This window comes from Corvus hawaiiensis, chromosome 1 (assembly GCF_020740725.1).
Source record: "Corvus hawaiiensis isolate bCorHaw1 chromosome 1, bCorHaw1.pri.cur, whole genome shotgun sequence".
Taxonomy (NCBI): Eukaryota; Metazoa; Chordata; class Aves; order Passeriformes; family Corvidae; genus Corvus; species Corvus hawaiiensis.
Window position 1 is genome coordinate 44,142,465 of NC_063213.1, and position 20,758 is coordinate 44,163,222.

At 38.8% G+C, this 20,758-nt stretch overlaps 1 protein-coding gene across 9 annotated transcripts in view; it reads left to right on the forward strand.

Annotated features, from left to right (window-relative positions):
• TBC1D5 (TBC1 domain family member 5) overlaps nucleotides 1–18,221 on the forward strand; it is a 317,984-nt gene extending 299,763 nt beyond the window's left edge. For all 9 annotated transcript variants that reach the window (XM_048302259.1, XM_048302268.1, XM_048302273.1 and 6 more), the window contains 3 exons: nucleotides 7,481–7,560; nucleotides 8,315–8,491; nucleotides 15,032–18,221. In XM_048302259.1, coding sequence (XP_048158216.1) covers nucleotides 7,481–7,560; nucleotides 8,315–8,491; nucleotides 15,032–15,325 — 551 coding nt within the window. In that variant the 3' untranslated portion in view covers nucleotides 15,326–18,221. The remainder of the gene's footprint in view (nucleotides 1–7,480; nucleotides 7,561–8,314; nucleotides 8,492–15,031) is intronic.
• Nucleotides 18,222–20,758: the final 2,537 nt, after the last annotated feature.

Genomic DNA, 20,758 nt, shown 5'->3' on the forward strand with positions numbered 1-20,758 from the left:
TGATGTAAGATAACCTGTAAAAACAGCCTATAAAGAAAGGACATTAGCAAATTTATTAAATTAAATGTAGGAATGTTTACTGGGAAACAAATATTTGTTGTATAGCATAAGTCTATACAACAAATATTTGTTGTGTACTAAGTATACAGACTTACTTTCAGACTGTCACTTCTGGTCATTTTACAGATATATATATATATATATATATGAAGAATAAAAGTGTAATTCTTCATGCCCCATGAATTTTAACCACCTTTTTGTCTCTTAAGGGTAGCTCTTAAGGTCAAAAACAACTGGTTCAACTCAGAGCCTACTTTGTTTCTAAAACAGCCGTGCCTGTCCTGAAAGTCCAGCTGTGGTAGGCACCCACAGATGCTTTCATCCCAGTAGTCTGAGTGAAAAGGAGATTAAAATAATGAAGCTTACACAGCTCCTCATTACCTGATGAACAGCTTTCCTTGCAACTTTCAGTGAATTCCCATTGCTTCCTTCCTGCTGCTCGGTGAGCGTCTCCCTCATACTAAAGTGCACTGACAATCCATCTTTTCCTTTCCAGCATCTCTTAGGCAGTGGTTTCTCTTCCAGTTCCAGCTTTAAGGGAATAAAACCTTAGCAGAAGCTAAATTGTTGTATGACTAAATTGTTCGTTTCCCCATTCTTTCCATAAATATACAGATGTAAGGTATATGTTAAGCATAATCTGCTTACCATGTGTAAATTAGAGTTCACAGCTAAGAGTTGATCGTGTCTTTGGGCAAGGGATGGACAAAATGGCTTCATGACCCTACCAATCTCCTTCTTTGTACATCTGCAATTCTGTGCCTTGCTATGAGCTGATGATTGGTAACTTTTTACTACATATTTCTCTGATGTCATGAACATTACCACACTTTAAATATTGATAGTGTTGTTGCTCCATACAACACATGAATCAGAAGTATACATACATCACTCATATTCAACACTGTATAAATACGTCATTTATATTCAAAGAAATGTTTTAAAGAATACTGTGTTTCACAGATAATTTCGTACTTTGGGTTTTTAGGATCTTTGAGTTCTTTAAGACTCAAATGTTGCTATGTGATGCTTTTAATATAATGTGTAATTGTTCCTATAAATGTTGATGTTCACAGTGAGATAGGTAAATGAAAGTTAGGCTACTTAGCAGTGTTGCCTTCATCAACGCGTAAATCACAAACACTATTGTTTTAGAAGGGAATTTAACTCCTGTCATTCACATTTTTAATGCTGGACAGAATGCAGTAGTTGGAAACATCCTGAGCTGCATTATTAAACAGCAATATCACTATGTCATACAGCATAGTTTTTCTAGAAAGGCCACAAAGCAGTGTTGAGGTCTAGAGTTCATTTTCCTGCTCAGTCAGACCTAGTACAGGTAGGAAAGCAGTATTTGTTGTGAAAAGAGAGAAAGACTGATTATCAGAAGCTAAAGTCCCAGTCTGTCCTTCCAGGCCCCTAATGTTCTTGAAAGGGCAGTCTTGCTATCACTAGTATATTGTGCAGGGAATGTTGGAAACATTTTCTGTAAACCCTGATTTCATGAAGACAACCATACAAAAGTACTGGAGTATGAGTACAGAGAGTTGGCTGTGCCTTGACATGTATGGGAGCACTGGGAATTTTTGGCTTTCCTCTTTTGGAAGAATGAGGAGGTGTAGTAATACTTTTAGTTCTCTCCTTCCTCCTGCCTGTGGTGCAAGTGAGAAGGTACTTTTGCATTCTGAGTTTGAGCTCCCTTCTCAGTAGTGAAAAGCAAGGGTGAAAAAGTCAATTTAACGTGACTCTGGCACTGTTGCTTGTTCACACGTCATTGATCAGGAACTAGTAGTAGAAAAGCAGCATTCCTAATAAAGCTTGCAGCTATTTTGAGCTGGCTCCTCTCATCAGGAGTCATCTTCCTGGAAAGGCCCCACAGAGACCAGCTTAAAATAGAAATCATTAGGAGAGAGATGCGCTGCACAAAGGCAGCAGTGCGGGAGAAAACAAAGAACCTCAGAGAACGAGGGCGTTAAAGTTATTCCTGTGTTCAGTTTTCACTGCATCCATCTGATTTTCTGTCAAGTCTTGGTTTGTGCCTTCATCTGGCAGGGTGTTTGTCTCCCACCTCCTCAGTGGAAGGGAAGAGGTGCAGATCTGTCTTCTGGATGAATGGGCATGAAGAGATGCCTGAGGGGACCTTGTCTACAGCAGACAAGTTTTCCCATTCATTTAGTGCAGCTCTGGGTGGGTTTCTTGCAAAATCTGTATTGAATGCGAGCAAAATTTTCAGCGAAAGTTACTTTATTTAATAAGCCTCTAAAATAATTATGCCAAGCCTAACAGCTTTTCCGCATTCAGAGAGAAAAACTTCGAATAGCCCCTTTCCCTGGCCTGGGAACTCAGCAGTGACTGCTCACACCATGATGCAGTATAGAGTATTTCAATCTTCAGAGAGCATAAGCTTTCTCTAATTTTCCTGCTAGAAGCTGCTGTGGATGTTTTCCCTCTTTCGTCGCTCTAGAGAGGGTGATAGCATGACTTCAGTTTAAAATTTAGCAATTAATTTAGGGGAAGGAAACAGAAATCTTGATTTTTTAAGAAATTACTTCTACAGTGACTTTGCATGTAAAGTGATTCACAATTTGCTGTAACTGTAAGAACAAGAAATAAAAAAGATATTTCATCATAATTTTTAGTTGTTTCAACTGTTGCTAACAAAATCACTACCTGCTACAGTATTTCTCCGTATTTTGTAGAAAAGAAGAACATGAATGCAATCATTTGCATGTTCCTGCTCTGTAGTTGTAGTTGGATTTAAAGTATATCAAGGCAGCTGTTCACGATCTCACTCAGGAACTAATTATTGATTTACTGATCTAGTACCTATCAAATTTAAACGAGTCTGCTCATTTCAGAATAAGTACCCAAAATTAATTCTAGTCCATTACATAAAAGGCATCCTTTTAGTTCTGAATCTGGTTTGAGGGCATCCATCAAAATGGATGATGTTGCTGACTTCTGAAGAGAACAACTGGTTCTACAGCTCTGGTACTTCTGAGGCTTAGTCAGGATCAGTCAGGGTATGACAGTTCATTTTGTGATAGTCAGACATTTGTTAGCACTATTTTGAAACAAATCCAGAGTCTTGTAATGGCTGTCTGGTATCTTATACATCTCACAGCAGTGCTCTGATCACCAGATGAGAAGCTGCAAAATTCACTTATTATTTTCCTCTATTAAGAACTTCACTGAATAAAGAAATATTGTCTTTTTCTGCAGAAAACATTTGGCATCAGCTAAATGAAATCTTGAAAGAAAGGGAAAAAAAAGCCAAACAAAGCAGTCAGGAATATTTGACCTTAACCTTAGTTTTCTATGTACCATAGGATTTTGATAACTTTTGAATAACAACAGCTATCCCAATAGATGGATATTTATAGCGTAGAATCAAACTGGACTCATTTTTGAATGATATAGAAATCACATGATCGGTTTTTTTGATTCATTGTATCAGTGGGGTTTTTTTAAAGTTAGGAAGGTGTTTTCACTTCCAAATTGACATCTGCAGGGGTTTTTAAAGATAGTTATTTTCTTATTAAAAGAAAAAAAATCTGTGAGGTACTGATATAGAGCAGCAGATGAGGAAAAAAAACCAGTATGTGGCCAATTCATTCATATACATGAATCACTTCTCTCAAAGTACAGTAACATCTCCTGTGAAGGAAGAATAATTAAATTATACATCTCAGCTTAAAGTAAAAGTCCTTCAGCTGAGCAATATCATATCACATATGCTTCCTAGTATTACAGCTGGTGATGGGGGTCCGAGGATGTGACCCAGGAAGAGGTGACCGGTGCGGGGAGATGGTCCCGAAAGGAATCACCTTCCCGAGGCCCGGTGTCTTCCCTCAGCTGCTGGCAGGAGGGCCCTTGCAGAGGCTGTCAGCTCTTTAGTGATTGTCAGCTCGTGATTCCAGCTCAGCTCTGCAGGGCAGCCTCCAGGCCAGACCAGAGAGAGACGAGAGGTTCGTGTGGCTGGTTCCGCACAGAGGTAGCTTTATTGTGGGTCCCCTCCGGTGAAGGGGGGAGCCAGGGATGAGAACCGTCTCTGAGCCACAGGGGCTCATTGAGCTTGCTTTTATAGGGATACAGGGGATCAGCAAGGGACCAATGGATTACAAAGGATCTGGGACAGACCAGTGGGTTACAGAATGATCTGCATAGTGTCTCCCAAAGGATTGTGGGTCTGCCTTTCCTCGCCATGACCACAGAAGTGGTTGCCTTTCCAGGGAGTCCTGCTGGGAGATTGGTCAATCTCCTTATCTCAGCAGACGTCCCTCCAGGGCAGTGGCTGGGCATACCCCACATCCTAGCACTCTTGAAATAGTATCTTTTAAAGTATTTCTAGTTGCAAGGGTATCTTTTGAGATACAGAAAGGTAAAATAAGAAGCTTTTCTCTGCACATGAGAGCTTAGTTTCCCTCTTCATCTCAGCAACTGACTGCCCTATGAGGTCCCCCCCAGCAGTGGGAAAAGGCTTGGATGAGAGTCCCACCCCAGGAGGATGCTGCGCCCTGGCATAGCTGTTCACAGGAGAGGAGCTCCAGGGCACATACCAAGTTTCTTGCCATCCCTCCTCTTCTTCCCACCTCTCCTTCTAGTCCACATGGATTTCAAAGGGTGGTTGCAGCAGAAGGATGTGATCAAGGAGGCACTCATGCAAAATCACATTGCCTGTATGCTTCTCTCATCTAAGGATTACTTTTTTAATTCTTCTCTACTCATTAGCCAGGCAAGAAGAATGAGCACTGGTAAATTTGGTTTCCATGTATTTGAAAGTTTAAAAACTTTTCACTCAAAAGGGATGAGGGCAGCAGATTAGAAACCTTATGCAGTTCAAGGACATATTTAAGAAAAGGATTCACTGCCAATTCCACAAGGAATTCCACCTTCCTTCTGTTTCATTGCACTAGAGAAGGACATCCCAATTTATGCCTTTATGTTTCAGTTGCTGCTTACTGGCTGTATTTCCTCCCTTCTTGCTCCTAATGTCTTTTCCTCTAAAACTGCTATTAAAATCTGGCATTAATCTTGCTAAAGTAAATATGTGATTATACAAACATTTCTATTAATTTTTACTGCTGGGTAGCTATCATATTCCATTCATAAGTTTTTAGAAATTTCTCAGTGTACTGGCTCTTCAAACATGGTTATAGCTGGGTTTTGCAGTGATGATAGATTCTTTCCCACTTTTTTAAAACATTGACTTATAAATCATCTCTAAAGAACAGTAGCAATAGTGGAGTATTTCCACATCATATGGAATACCTTTCAGCTTTTGTTTTGCTCTTGTCCCAATTTTTTAGATTTCCTTCATTTAGTCTTCAGCACGTTGAAGGTTTGTTTTGAATTATTTTCTTGGTCCATCTGCTTAGTTTGTATGCATACCTTAGTTTTTTAATATATGGTTTAATTTATGTGGGGATCAAACACTATGGAATACTTTTCTTTCTAATGCTGAGAAATGGAAAAGACAGTTGAATTCAGTGATTCAGGCTGTGGTCAAGCATGGCTGTCCTGCCTATGAAGACTTTGGACTTCTGATGTTTCAAATTCTGAACTTTTAAAAGAAAGAAATCATGCATTCTTTGTTAAACAGTGGAAAAGAGAATGTAAGTTATTCTTTTATAAATGAATATTAATATATTTTACTTAACAAGTTGAGAGACTAGACAATTTAGATGTAAAGTAAAAAAGCAAGTAAAATGTTGAATCAATTATGGGTTGTCTCAATTCAAGATGCTACATATTTGCGGAAAGATCTGCGGGTTTTTTGTTTCCAGCCGTCATAATGCAGTGTCTTTCTCATGTAAAATTTCTGTTAGATATTGTTCAATTGTACAACAATTTGAGAACTGTACATTGCTGCAGGACATTGCCTCTGTAGTATAGTAAATAACGTGGGCATAGATCTGCTTGTTCACGTAGGCTGCTTATGCAAAGCTGAGTACCTTCACTGATGTTCTTGACCTTGATCACATCACCTTGACTTCTGTCAGCTATTGCTTTTCATGGCTCTAGCCTCTTTCATTCCTTCTACGTTTCAGATTGCTTTTTAGTGGTTCATCTAGTACTTAGGCATGGATCCTTTCTCCGCTTTGCCCTTCCCATTCTTCCTTTATATTCATTACTGATTCCTGGCCCCAACTCAATTTCAAACTTGTGTTTATACACAGGTTTTAAATCTACCTCTCCGCTTCTAATCTTTCTTCTTGTCCTGTCTCCCACATCTCATTATTTTGCTATTTATTCTGTAAACACAAAACTCATACCAAATTACTCAGTGCTTGTACTTGAAACTTCATATTGTGTCAGAGTTGGCAGTGTCATCATATTCATCAGTGTCAGGATGATCTGTTACAGCAGTTCTGGCTTTTCGCTGATTTGAGGCCTGAACATGCAGGACATTTTTAAAAACAAACAAATGCAATGCAGGTGTGGATTAATGGTACAAAGCTCTAATTGTGAAGTACCTGGGATACAGATACTCATGAGCAGCAAAGCATTCTTCCCCAATGAGTGTCACTGGGGGATTTGGGCTCAGTCTGTGTATGTAAGACAGGGGGGACACAAAGGAGTATCCTGACATTTTCAGTTGACAGATACCATCTCATTCTGCCAATCTGTCACTAGTAATCTTTGCTGTTTTCTTAAAGAGGAGGAAAGTAGGAGTGAGGAAGCTAGAGAATGATCTGACATAGTTTAAAGAGTCTGCAGGCTTGTTGGAGTTGTAGTTTCTCTGGGCTGTGTTGGACTGTAGCGCTGCCTGGGGTTGTCTTCCTGCAAACACTCTATGCTGGGGTAGTGAAATACATCCTTGACAGACCACACTGTGTGGGTATGGAAGGCAAGAGTCTCCTTAAGTGTTGCTACTGCACTGCTCCTTCTGTCAAAATTTTATTCAGCCCTGGGTCTTTTACCTAAAAAAAGAGATTGGAAAGGGAATGAAACTTTTTATAGTCCTTCTATAAAGAGTATTCTAGCATCTGCAGTGGCCATGGGACCAAGATGAAGATTGCTGTGTTTCTACCTAAACCTTTCTGTGAGATGCAGCAGATTTGTCTAACTGTTTTTGAATGCTTTCCAAAGCATTTTCAAGTTCAAAACTGTACGTAACACAGAGGCTGGTGTGGTCTTCCAGGGGCCAGTAGTAGCCTGAGTCCCTTGGTACACAGGGGCAACAGAAGTCCTGCAGGAGCAGAGCATTGCTGGAGGCTTCCTGACAGCAGTGCCAGGCTCAGGCTGGCCTCACCTCTGCAGCTAATAAGGTTGTCAGTCTCTGGGTTTGGATATGGAATTGTGTTTGCAGCTCAAACAGAAGTCTGTTTTGAAAGCATCAGTCAGTGGTAAGTAACAGCACGTTAGAGTTTATTTAGGATGTTTCTCTCTTTACCTTTCTTTTCTTTTGATGTTACAGGAAATATTCAGGAAGTCATTTTGCAAGAACGCTTGGAAAAAGAAGATGAAATTCTGGTTTCTTTGGCTGGTTTGAAGCAGGTATTACTATTGCTTAGCTTAACCTTCTTGTGCCCTTCAGAGCTATTAATCCTTTCTCTTGTTTTCTCCTATTTTATTCTTTTTGTATACTGCTGTTTTGTCCTCTTGTAGCTGTTTTATTAGTGCATCAAACCTTGTAGTGTACTTTATTTGTAACGATAAAACTCAGCTATGAGGAGTTCAAACGACTTGCACAGTATTTGCTCCTGTGGAAGTTTTGGAGGCCTCAAATCAAAACTGAAGAAGTGCAGCACCAAGTGCTGGACTTAAGCCATGCTATCATTTTTCTTAATGCAAAATGTACTTGCTAGACAAGAACTACACCTGTGTCCCCATTATTTCATTGTGACAACACTTGAGCGTCATTGAATTAAAGGAAAAAATACTACATACATAAAATGAGAATGCTGCTGAGCATCTGTAGCTCTGATTATACTGCCCTCTGCTCCCTCAAAATACATTTTATGAGGAACAGTGTGACATATGTTAAACCTATAATGAGGCAGGCAATAATCTTAACAGTTTTATTCTCTTTTGATTTCCTGGATAGTTGTTTTCCAGACTCTAATAAAACCACACTCCACTGTTATTTATATCTTTAACCAGTATAGGTATGACTATTGACTTGCTTCCTATCTTTTGAAAGCAAATAGTTTGGGGAAATGGTGTATTAAAGCAGTCTGCAGAGCTTTAGAAAATGTAGAATTCCTCCCAATTTTTAACTTACGTCTTTTCCCCTCCTATTCAACAATAGATCAAGGATATCCTGAAAGGTTCATTGCGTTTCAACCAGAGCCAGCTGGAAGCTGAAGAAAATGAGCAAATCACTATTGCTGATGATCATTACTGTTCCAATAATCAGAACAAGGGGGCAGGTGATGTTCTAAAGGGACCTGTCATGACAAAGCAACAGTTCATCTCAGGACAACAGGTAAAATAAAAACATCTCAAGCAGGCCATTGGTGGCCTTCCATATTTTGAAGACTTCCTCTAGCATGTCCAGACATTCCGTGGGACACACCAGCATTCCTGGTCCATATGGAGAGTGGGTTAAAAGCATATCTCTAGCTACTGTCCTATTCCAATCAATTATTTTTATTGTAGCCTTACGCTCCACACGCAGGTATTTAAGTCTAAGTGTTAGGCAGTGTTTGGGGGGAGTTCTTTCACACTGTTGAATCAAAGAATCACAGATTAATTTCCTACCAAAAAATGTAAAAACTGCAGGTAAATGTTCCCATACCAAATGTTCCCACATGATTATTCTCATTGTCCTTGTCCTCCAGGATCCCGTTATGTAAGAGCTGATTAACTGCATTGCAGTGTATTCATGGCCAGTGCCAAAAAGGAAATAGCAAGGAGGTTGCTTTTACCTTCTACTTCATTGTATTGACTTTCTCCTTGAATCAGTAAACAGTGTTTTCACATACAAAGCATACATTCATAGGACAAGTTCATAGAGAAAGGGCCCTCTTTGTCTAAGACTCAGTCCAACCCAAACGTGATCTTAAAAATAAGTACTTTTGTATCTGCTCATTTCTGTGTTGGAGTTCTGCTAAGTCTGCCACCCCACTGCTGATACTCACACTCATAAATCAGTGGCAGCACTATCACCTCAAAGTCTACCTGAGTCTGCAGTCAGTTTACTTTTGACAAGTTTACTTAGGAACCACAGGAAATATTTATTAATTTTCAAATAATGACACCAGGTCATTTTGTTTTCTTACACACGATCCCCCTGAGTTAGAACACTCTATGTTAAAAAACATATTTTAATTGCATTTCAGTATTAGAGGCAATACCAAGATTTATTTTTTTATATTCAGTAATGGCAAAGAGTAAAGCTTTGCTAGAAAGTTTTCATTGCTTGCTTAGGTGTTGTCATTACAATCACTACTTTCTGTCATAATAAAGCCATAGGTTAAACTGATACAGTATATTGGACTGTTCATATAATGGCCTCCTATTTTTGCCCTTGATCTCCTAGCATTTTATATGAAGTACCTTTTGTTTTCTCCCCAAAATGGCAAATAATGTTTTTTTGATGATTTTTCACTTCTAGAAACTAGAAGGTAGAATGCCATATACCATACTAGCAAGCTCTGTGTAGGTGTGTGGGTGGGTGTGTGTGTGTGCAGACCCTCCCGATGCTGGAGAAGCCCTTACTCAGAGGCTGATCTAAACTGTGGATCATGGAGGTGCTGGGACTCTTCGAGTGTTGAGGGTGGAGCTGATGAAACCTGGTCTGCACAGATTTCTCTCCAGTGGAAATTTTCAGTGTGTAGTCAGGGTAAATCCATCCAGCCCCAGGAACTGAGTGGCATCCATGGGTCCCACAATTTCAAGGCTGCTCATAAGTCCACTATGAGCAATGTGAGTAGAGGTTGTACAAGCTGAGCTGCTGCAGGGCATTAATGAGGCATCTGCACTGCATGGTTTACATTTTGAGGTGCAGTACATTGATATGGATTAGCCTCCTCTCCTCTCATCTTCTGGAAATTCCAATTATGATAATGAGCAACAGCCCTTTTGACAGAAATAAAAAGATTAGTGTTAGAAATGGCAGTCCAGGAGGGCTGTTAGTATCCCTAGTTAGTTAATTAGGGATAGTTTGTCTGTCTAACTACCCCCTAGTTAGTCTGTGCTGTTTCCGAGCCCCTTGTCTTTAACCACCATGCCTAAAATCAAACAAAAAGAGGAGAACTTTGGACCCCTTTTAATAAAACACAGGAAAATAAGACTGCGGAATAGTGGACTGTGATATTAGACTGTTAATTGATGGGGTCAGTTGTTGGCCCAAACCAGGCCATGACCCAGGCTTTTAGCTCTGCTGAAGAAAATGGGCTGCACTGGTGCCCTGGGTCATGCTGGGATTACTTACTGAGAGCTGCAGGGGGATTAAAAAACAACCACTTCTAAGCCATTTAAAGCATTTCTTGCTAAATAAATTTCTACTATATTTGCATTTTCTGTTACCTTGGGTAATGCTTTTAATTTTATTTGGTGTTATTTGTACTGTAGAGATTGTTTTTTGCTGGAGTTACAGGGATATTTTCTAGGACAGCTGGACCAGTTACAGGTGTAGCTATTCTGTAATTGAGATTAAAATCTGGTCTTTTGTGCTTGGTTGTTATATAAGTATAAATTTTTTATCATATTCTCTTTTTTTTAAAGTGCTCTTCCTCTTTTTTGCCTCCAAAATCCCTTTCTGCAAAATGAGGATAAAGATATAGTCCTTCATTAGAAAGGAAAGCTGCAAAATTAAAAATGCAAAAAAATTAAGATTAAGGCTAAAAGAAATCAAGCATTTTTTGGAATGTTTGGCTTTGGTAGCAGCATGCAGTTGACAAACAGAAGGCTTCTGTTGCTAAATAATGAATGATAATTAACACATTATCTTGCCTTTATGTCTGTTCAAAGAAGGAGGCAAAATGAGCTGCTGTTCTTCTAAGCTTTCTTGAATTGTATCCTTGCAGTTAGTTTTAACTCATTCACAGTGTGAAGGCAGATGAAATAAGCCTGGTCCTAGTAGCTGATATTCATCAGGAAAAATTGTTTGGAGAAGCCATATGGCAATGGGCGTAAGGTTGTTAACTTTCAAAGCTACTGGAAGTATAATTCTGTCATTTTTCATTTATTCAGTAGTGGCAGCAGATGGGAGAAAACATGCTTCACGTCAGCATGAGTTTCCTGAAACAGAAACAAGCAAAAGAAGAAGGAAGGAGGTATTTTACCTCTGGAAATATCAGTTCCAAAATACCAGTGTATGCTAGGGACAGGCAAACATTTACAGGAAGCCCTTTTATAGCATTTTGCAGTCAATAGCTCTGCTTTGCTGCTTCTCTTTTACTTCAGTGAGCTAGAGGTCTCCTTGACCAAACCAAAAAGTATGGGTAGCATGAAAAGTAATGTTGGGAAGCTCAACAGTAACAACAAGAAATTGGGATGAGTAGTTTTCTTTCCTTTATTAAAGGGCAGGATGCTTTTTTAACTGCACTAGAACACATTACTGAAAGCAGAATTTAGGAAATTGGGGAGTGCCAGAGACAAAAATACTGATCTTGCTAGGCAAGTGTTTCACTAAGTGAGATCTCTGTCACCCTAGGCAAGGTGGAGGTGTGGGGGCTGTGAGGGCTGAAATAAAGGATTCTTGATAGCTTGGAATAATAAAGTGTGTAATTTTGAAAAATGAGAGCTGAGAGCATTTGCATTCCCTGAGAGCTTTTAAATAGAAGTGTGGAAAGAGGCCAGGTGCATTATGTGGCAGTGGTTGTTTAGAGGAATGTGTCTTTCTGTTGTACAGGGTGAGGGGGTGGGAACAAAGTGCTGAAATTTTGACTATGGCATAAGAGCTCTCAAAAAAGTATCAATACAAGCTGGAGGATTAGGGGTTGAGAGCAGCCCTGACTAAGAAGGACTTGGGAATACTGATGGGTGAGAGGCTGGACACGTCCCAAATGTGCACTCGAGCCCAGGAATGCAACTGTGCCCTGGGCTGCATCCAAAGCAGCGTGGCCAGCAGATCAAGGGTGGCAATTCTGCCCCTCTGCTCCCCTCTCATGAGGCCCACCTGGAGCGCTGCATCCAGCTCTGGGGTCCCCAGCACACAAAGGACGTGGGCCTGTTGGAGCAAGTCCAGAGCAATGTGGCAAAGATGATCAGAGGGCTGGAGCACCTCTCCTATGAAGACAGGCTGAGAGAGAGTTGGGGATTTTCAGCCTGGAGAAGAAAAGGCTCCAGGGAGACCTAATTGTGGCCATTCAGTACTGAAAGGGGGCTTAAAAGAGAGATGGAGACAAATTTCTTAGCAGGACCTGTTGCAAAAGGACAGGGGGCAATGGTTTTGAACTAAAAGAGGGTTGATTTAGACTAGATATAAGGAAGAAATTTTATGATGAGGATGGTGTGAGACACTGGAACAGGTTTCCCAGAGAGGTGGCGGATGCCCCATCCCTGGAAACATTGATGGTCAGGTTGTACAGGGCTCTCAGCGACCTGGTCCAGTTGAAGATGTCCGTGTGCCTCACTGTGGGAGTTGGACTATGCGACCTTTAAAGGTCCTTCCAACCCAAGCTGTTCTGTGATTCTGTGTTGATGGAGCAGAGCCACGGTTGTGTGCTGCCTGTGTCCTCAGCCCCCTGGAGATGGCAGCTGACTCACTGACAGCTCATGAAGACCATTTCAAACAGACAAGATGAAAGCAAAAGGCTAATTAATAACAAATTATGTCTCAGCTCAGAAGTGTTCAAACAGTGAAGTATATCTCCTTGTAGGATAGATCTGTATGGTTTTAACTTCATGGAAATTGACATTTGAACTGCTCTGGTTCTGTGTGGATCAGGAGGTTTAGACACCAATTTTGATAACACTCAGCAAAGGGTAGTGGTTGATCTTTCTAAAACCAATCTGATGTGTTTTGTATGAATTTTATTAAGTTTTCTGTGGAAAGTCAGTATCAAAAATAACAGATGTCAATTTCTATCAGTGGGACTACTGTCTTACATGGGGACAGGTAAAATTTTAACCAGTGCTCTGGACTCAAGATACTTCCATTTGAATTATGAAGTATTAAAATGAGTTCATTACAAAACAGAATATTATATGTTATTAAACCTATAGTAATATTAATTATATAATATTATTATACCTGCATACTTGTAGATAACACACAAAAATTATAAATTATGAAAACAGGAAATTTCAAAATTTACTAGATAGGGAGATATTTGAATCCTTATTCATATGAATTTGGGCACAATTCTGTATTTGAATATATTTTCCCATTCAGTTGATATTTATCTTGATTGTGACTTTTAACAATTTGTCATGACTATGTAAATGACATCCAAAGACTTCCAGCTCTCTCATTTCATCTTACAATCATTCTTAATCACAGGTGGGTTTTGCTTCCTGAGCTACTCTACAGTACCGTTTCAAGAACATTCTGATCTATAAACAGCAATCAAAGCAAGAAAATAATTTTCAGCTGTAAGAATAAATTTTGCAAAATAAATTTTGCTGGAGGCCACGGGTACTGTAACTCCAGCTGTGGCTTGCTGATGCTTGTGGTGACCTCCATACTCCAATTTTATATACCATGTTGTAGATTCACCTTTATCTCATTCAGATTATTCCTGTTCTTCTTTTCTGCAGCTGCTTTCTTTTTTTTCCGTAATACCTATAATCTCTTTTCACCCCAGAATGAATTTACTTTTTTCTTTTTTTTTTTTTTTGGAAGAGTCACAGCTGAAGGGCTTGTATTGCCTCAAATGTGGACATACACGTTTCTCTCTACTTCTCCTTTTTTTCAGTCTTGCATTCGTGCAATCAAATATATTGGTTTTGGCATCACAACACTTCAGGATGCTTGTACCTACAGGCTGTTTGGCATTATTACTCTGAAAAGCAACCAAGAAAGCCAGAGGAACGTAGAGCTAGACAGGAGCTGAATGCAGCTCTTGCAGAAGGAAACAAAGTGGTGTCCATTTGGGTTGCAACCAAGCTAAAAGACTTCCAGTTGTCAGCAGTGAGAAATCCCACTCTACTGTGTATGGCAATCTTCCTTTCTAATTATATACAGCTCTGACTGGAAAAGCTGGGATTCTGGATGTGGCTAGTATAATGGAATATAAGATTGAGACATCACAGAGTTTTCTGTTGCACTGATGCGTGGTCTTGAGCCACTACCTAAGTGCTCAGGAACACACATTTCCCAAGGTCTAACCAGTCAGAAGTGGGATTCCCAGATGCTCATTTTCTGGAAATGTTAGGAAATAGTTAACAACACTAACCCTGGAAGCTCTGGGAGCTCTAATTTTTTGAACCCAAACTGGTGCACACTAAATCAGGTCTATGTATGCTTCAGATTTCCCAAGTCAAAGGTTTTACTAGAAAATGTTATATCAAACCATTCTCCTGACAAGCTCCAAAATGCCATTGTACATGCAAAGCAGCAAAAAATTTCTCAAAACTATTTCATTAAATACTAGAGAAACCCACTGTAATTACTGAAAATCTTCACAGCTGTAATGTATGTGTTTGGTGCTTGGCTGCTGTGGTCACTACATGGATGCACTATGATGGTGAGACATGTAAGACTGTTATACCAAAAAATGTATTTTTAGAGTGTTACATTTTATGCTTTTTTAAATTATCTCAGTTGGTCAGAGCATGATGCTAATAATGCCAAGGCTGTGGGTTTGATCCCTGTATGGGCCATTCACTTAAGAGCTGGGCTCGATGATCCTCATGGGTCCCTTCCATCTTAGAATATTCTGTGATTCTGTGAAATAACAAATTATGTCATCCAAAGTTAATATCCACTTTATTTTTCACTTTATTTGGTCATTGCCGCTTTTGGATAGTAACTATTCCTTTGTCCCATTCTCATATCCCTGACATGCTTCATGAGCCTTGTCATGTGGTAACACTGGTACTCACTTTAAACCCTTTCTGTGTCGTTGTTTCACAGACTACAACTGATTCAAGCACCAGTGAGAGCAAGAGTGCTGATGACTATATTATGGTTTCCAAAGAAGAGGAAAGAAGTAAAAGTGCTGCCCCAGAGCCAGCACAGTCCCTTCAGGCACCCAAGGAGGCAGCGGTGAAGCCAGAAGCTCCGTCTCGTTCTTCTTTGATATTCTCTGACCCTCTGATGGGTTCCATTTCAGCCTCCTCCAGCAACCTGAGCTCCAGCCCTGATGACGACAGTAGTAATAACAGCAAAGATTCTGACTTTGCTATTGTCAGCCCACTGGACATCTAAAGAAACAGATTGGGAGAGTTTGGGAAATCAGTCATTACAACTCAGCTCAAATTTCTATGATTCCACGGGCTGGATAGTTCTTTGGATTACAAGGACAGAAAATAGATAAAGGTAACCCATTTCAGCTGCCAAAAGCCTAAATTAAAATAAAAAGGCAAACAAACAAAAAAACAACATAAATTTGCTACTTTTAAAAAATAATATATACATTTTAATAACTGCCTTAAATAAAGACCCAGTAAAACCCAGTTCTAATACACAGTTACTCTTAATTATGCTCTTACTGTACTTAGGAGCTTTGTTACTATAGAACTGTTGCTTTCCCAAAAGATAGAATAGTATATGCTAGGTACCATAATGGAAATGTGTAGATACCTGGCATCAGACCTGAAGCAGCAAAGACAAGCTAGATTTAATATTGTCCTTTTACAATATATACTTGACTGGGTTTTCTGAGTAGGAAAGGGTACTGTTTCTTCAGAGATTGTGATTAGAGAAGTAGGGACTGAGTATCAAAAAGATTAAAAGCGTCATCTTAGTAGGAAGTTTGTTCTCCCTTGAGGAATCCTAATTTCTTCATTTTCATCTGGCAATAGCCTGAGGTGTGTTCAAGGCAGAGGTTTGTGTAGTTGTTCCTCAGTGCTTACAGGAGACTATGTGACAAACTCCTTGAGAATGGGGACCTATACAACAGAGCCTTATTTGCCTTTGTCTACTTTTTCCCCTTGAGAGTTCCCAATTCACCTCTTTCCCTCTTTGTCTACTTTTACTTCCCCTGGCATGATTTTTTTAATTTTACCCAGACTACCACAGTTAAAACAGTAGGTGCAAGGGAAATAACAGTGTTTCGTAGTGTAGACCTGAGCTGGTTGAACTAAAGCTAGCTCAAGTACGATAACTTACCAGGGAAGGTTGCAAAGTGAAATGAAATGTTCATAATTAAAAGCACTTTATGTCTCATTGCTATTATCTTCTATAGACTCTGTTTACATATATTCCTGTATGATTTCCATATTTCTAATCAAGAGAAACATAATGGTGCAGCAGTGTTAACCAACAGAAAGTTTCTAATTAACTCTATAACTTGTTCTTCTGTGGAAAAGTGTATTTCTTTCCCATCAAGTACATAGTACATTTAATAACAGCTTTTTTCAAGTTTATGAGGGCAGTTTTTTGTACTCTCTGATCCCTTTGACCTCTGTTGGAATTCACAAAATACAACTGGTGGTGAGTAGACCACTCCTCTTGCAGGACCTACACAGAGTTAGCTTGAGGAAGGAATGTTAGTATGTCACTCTGTCACAGCAGCAAAAAAAAAAGCATTATTTGCTTTTAAGATGCATATACATTGTACCATGCAACAACTTCATATTTGCATGGCAAAGCTTGTGTTTGTTCAAAGTTATGAAATTGTAGTTATTTGCTGCTTAGTCTGTAATTGTAAATGAAGTACCATATCCCAAAGATGAGGTGACGTGTAATTTGCTGGTCTTAGATTTTACAAGGTCTGTGTCAGTGACTGAAGAGTTGTCATGTAATTACATGGTAGCTGCCATCCTTACATGTTCAAAAGCCACCATGTAGTTCTTCAGAGATTATTTGTGCCTTGTAAAATGTTAAAATACTAGAATGTTATGAGCAGGCATAGCATCACACCTCTCTGCAACAGAGTAACGCGAACAGGCAGATGACTATTTTGATGAAAGATCTTAAATGCATAACATTCTGGAGAGGTGTTTATTTTGGTTTAATTTTAAGCTTCATAAAAAAATCACTTTGCAATTAGCATGCATGCCTGTCTCTGGGTTTATTTTATTACCCTGAGTTTGCCTAAATGCCAGGGGATTGGGTGGCTGTTGATTTATTTAGGTCTTTCAAGCTTTCCTAGCCTTAACCTATTCAGCAAGGCTTGTGGCACCAACAACAAAGGGGAATCTGTTCAAGAAGTACCTGTGGAAAGAGGAAAGAAATATTCTGGGGACAGAGAGAAAAGTTTTATATTCTATGATACATAAACCTTCAAAGATTCCAGTAGTTTGGGAGGAGAAAATGTTTTTACTTCTTTTTTATTTTTTTTAAGCATCAGTCTTTTGATTTCTGTTCTAGTGGGTCGTTTCAGGGATCACATTGCTATTTTCTTGAACAGTCTCATTGTCAATGAAAGAGTGTGATTTGTACAGGTTTTTTTATTTTTGTAAATTAGTTGTATCTTTAATATTGCATATTTTAAAACAGTAGTAAAAGTATATAAAGATCTGGGGAGTTTCTGAGAAGAATCAGTGAATACCGATGAGCTGAATGTGTATCATGCCATGGGATTATGATAAAAATCTTCAAAAGCAGAGAAATGATTATACAAATAAGATCAGAGTAACTCCAGTAAATGAATCTGCTTTGGTTGTACCATGTCTTTCCACATCTCAAATATGTTGTCTCTGATACTTGATCATAGTGCAGAGATAGTTAAAAGTATTTTAGTATATTCATTAAGTTAGACTAGTAAATTAGATAAAATGTCAAATCATCACCCTGTTTCGTGTTATGTTAAGAATATGCTGAAAGAGAAATTGTCATTTAAAATACAAGATTATTCTTTTCCTCTGGAAATGACCTGCTCATAATGTTCATGGATAACAATAATGAGATAGAAAAATTATAAGCATTGCAAATTGCTGATGAAAACTAATGCGGCATTAAGATTGCTGATCTGAGACTGTTGTACTGTATCTCACATCTGTAATTTATTACTTTAAAGTCTCTTGCATGTCATGTCAGTTGTATGTACTGCAGAAAGGCAGTATCAGATTTTGACTGGGTATTGATTTAGTCGTGGAGCTTTGTATCTTTACTCTGGAAGAACATCTAGCCCGCTTTATTAAAGAAAGATTTAACAAACTTTCTGGGCTGTGCTTGTGCTGTTTTCTCAAAAAAGGGAAAGCTTTTTGACTAGAATACTGGAAGTACCATTTCTGAGAACTAGGATGATTAAAACTTAAAAACTATCTATGTAAGCACAAAGTTTTACTAATACTTTAATCCTATTTTATATATGTGATCCAGGGAATAAAACTGCTTGCCATTTATCTCAACTGAACAGTATAGAATATCTCCTGTTTTACCATATTTCTTGTATCTGAAAATAATGAACCAGAATTTAATGCGACATAACTTTTCTACAATATAATGATGCTCGGTATAGTATCATCATTGTGTCTCACTAACAGTGCTAGTATCTGTACAGTACATTTCTGAATCTCTATACTTTAATTCACACTCTTAACTCTTTCCCATGATTCTCCAGTGTGTTCTCATTAAATGGCATTGAGGCAACTATTTAAAAGATCACATTTCAGATTTAAGGTGTACTTGTGCTTGGCAGTTACAGTGTTGTCTGTTGAAATACAATCCTAACATGAACAGATTTTCAGATTCTTGGTATCAGCCCTTAAATAATACTTTTGATTTTGTGCTTCATGTATTGGTCTTGAATGAATGATTTTAAGGGTTTACTAGACTTGAAAAGGTGCAATTTCATAAAATAAGCTTCATTTGGCTACGGAATAGTAATTACACTTCCTTGTAATCTGTGCTGTTCTTTTGAGAGTGATTATCTACGGTCTCTGCATTAGTGTTTCCCGTGTCCCCCAATCTGCTAGACTCTGGCTTTAGTAGTTAGCTAAATTTAGAGACGAAAGAGCATGAAAAAAGGTCATTAGAGACACAGCAACTTGAAGCATGCACACAGGCAACTTGCTTGCCTGCTTCTCACAACTCGTTTAACCACTGAAATGGTAAGGGAGGTTTTAGATATGTGGGAGGATCCTGCAAGAGGCAAAGTACATAACCCTAGAAACAGACAATGAGGTGGAAGGGATGCAGCTTGAGACTCTAAAACTATGGGTTCTTTAGAGCAGGAACCATCTTTTTCTCTGATTTTTTACGACACAAACACTGTCAAAATTAGAATAACAATAACAATAATATGCTCATTATTTCACCACGTTTTGCTCTTTCAAACAGTGAGCTAGATTTAATCCAGTGACAGAAACTCAGCTGATAGCAGCAGTGTTGAGCAGTGGAATCTGGTCCCAAACTGCTGAAATAAGTGCTGATGAGGAGCAGTAGTTTAATAAATAAATAAAAACCAAAGAAACCTCACACCGGAAACAGGACTATAATGTTGCCAAATAAAAAATAGCTGTATTTCTTTCCAGATATATATGAAGTATAAAGTATTTTCTGTGCTTCAGGTAGCACTTGTGTCCTTGTTTGACTATGTCAGGTAGGTTTGTGCAAACCTATCTTTGTTTTTAACTTGTAAAAGCGTAGCTGATGCCAGGATGTGGGAAGCATTAAAATACATCAGCTGCAGAGAGGACATTGTGGTTCCATTTTCTATGAATAGTAAGAATTTGATCCTTCAAATCCCGCTGATTTAACACTTTCCCTGTCTTCCATGGTGACAACATGAAAAACCCTGTAAACATTTCCAGAGACTTGATGGGAACTCCACTGCTTAAGTCATCACATGCAGTTGCAGAGCTTTGAGCTGAGAAGGTTTTCACAGCTTTGCCTTTGAGTGTGAGCTTTGGGGACTGTAGCAAGATGAGGTTTGTCTGAATTTTTAACTCATACAAAGAAGCATTTGAAGGTATTACAAATTATCATGTCAGTATTTGAGACCTTTTGGAATGTAAATTCTACATAGTTTTGAGATGGAAGAATAGTTGTCAAAATATCTTGACTGCCCACCTGCTGTGTTAATTGAATTCAGCGGGTGGGAATATAGCAGCATTTCCAGAGCATCATTAAACTCCCCTTTAAAATAAGGGTATATCAAGCAAACAGATATTAAAAGGCAGATTGTCAGAGTTGTCATATAGCTTTCTGGATAATATATATGTCTCTGCTATAGTCAGGAATATGCATCATTTCTATCCACAAATGGCGGGGCTTGCAACATGCTGGAACACATGGCAGAAAATGTTAATGAATGTGAGCCTGTTCATAAAAACCTTTGTAAAGCTTCAGGGATTAAATTACACCAAAATTATTTTTAAAATATGAAATAAATACACTCCAAGCTTATTTAGACTTTCAAAGATTATCAGGTCTCAAAAAAGTTTCATTTAGTTTAGAAAAGTTCAATGGAACTCCAGCCTCCAGGTGATAGCACAGGGTGACTTACAGAAGCACCTAAAGGAGTTTGGGACTGCAGTGAACTTCTTGTGCTTCAGACTTGTAACTTTCAAATTCTGGAGAAAATTAATTCCAGTATGTAAGCAATGAATTGCACATGTTTACTAAGTTGCAAAGAAGTCATGATGGGGGAATTCCTCAGCAGACCCTCTTCCCAAACTTCTTTTGTTCTCGTTTCCCACAGTCAAGCCCATCTGACAGTTCTGTGGTACCCATAAAAATTTCAGCTGTTTA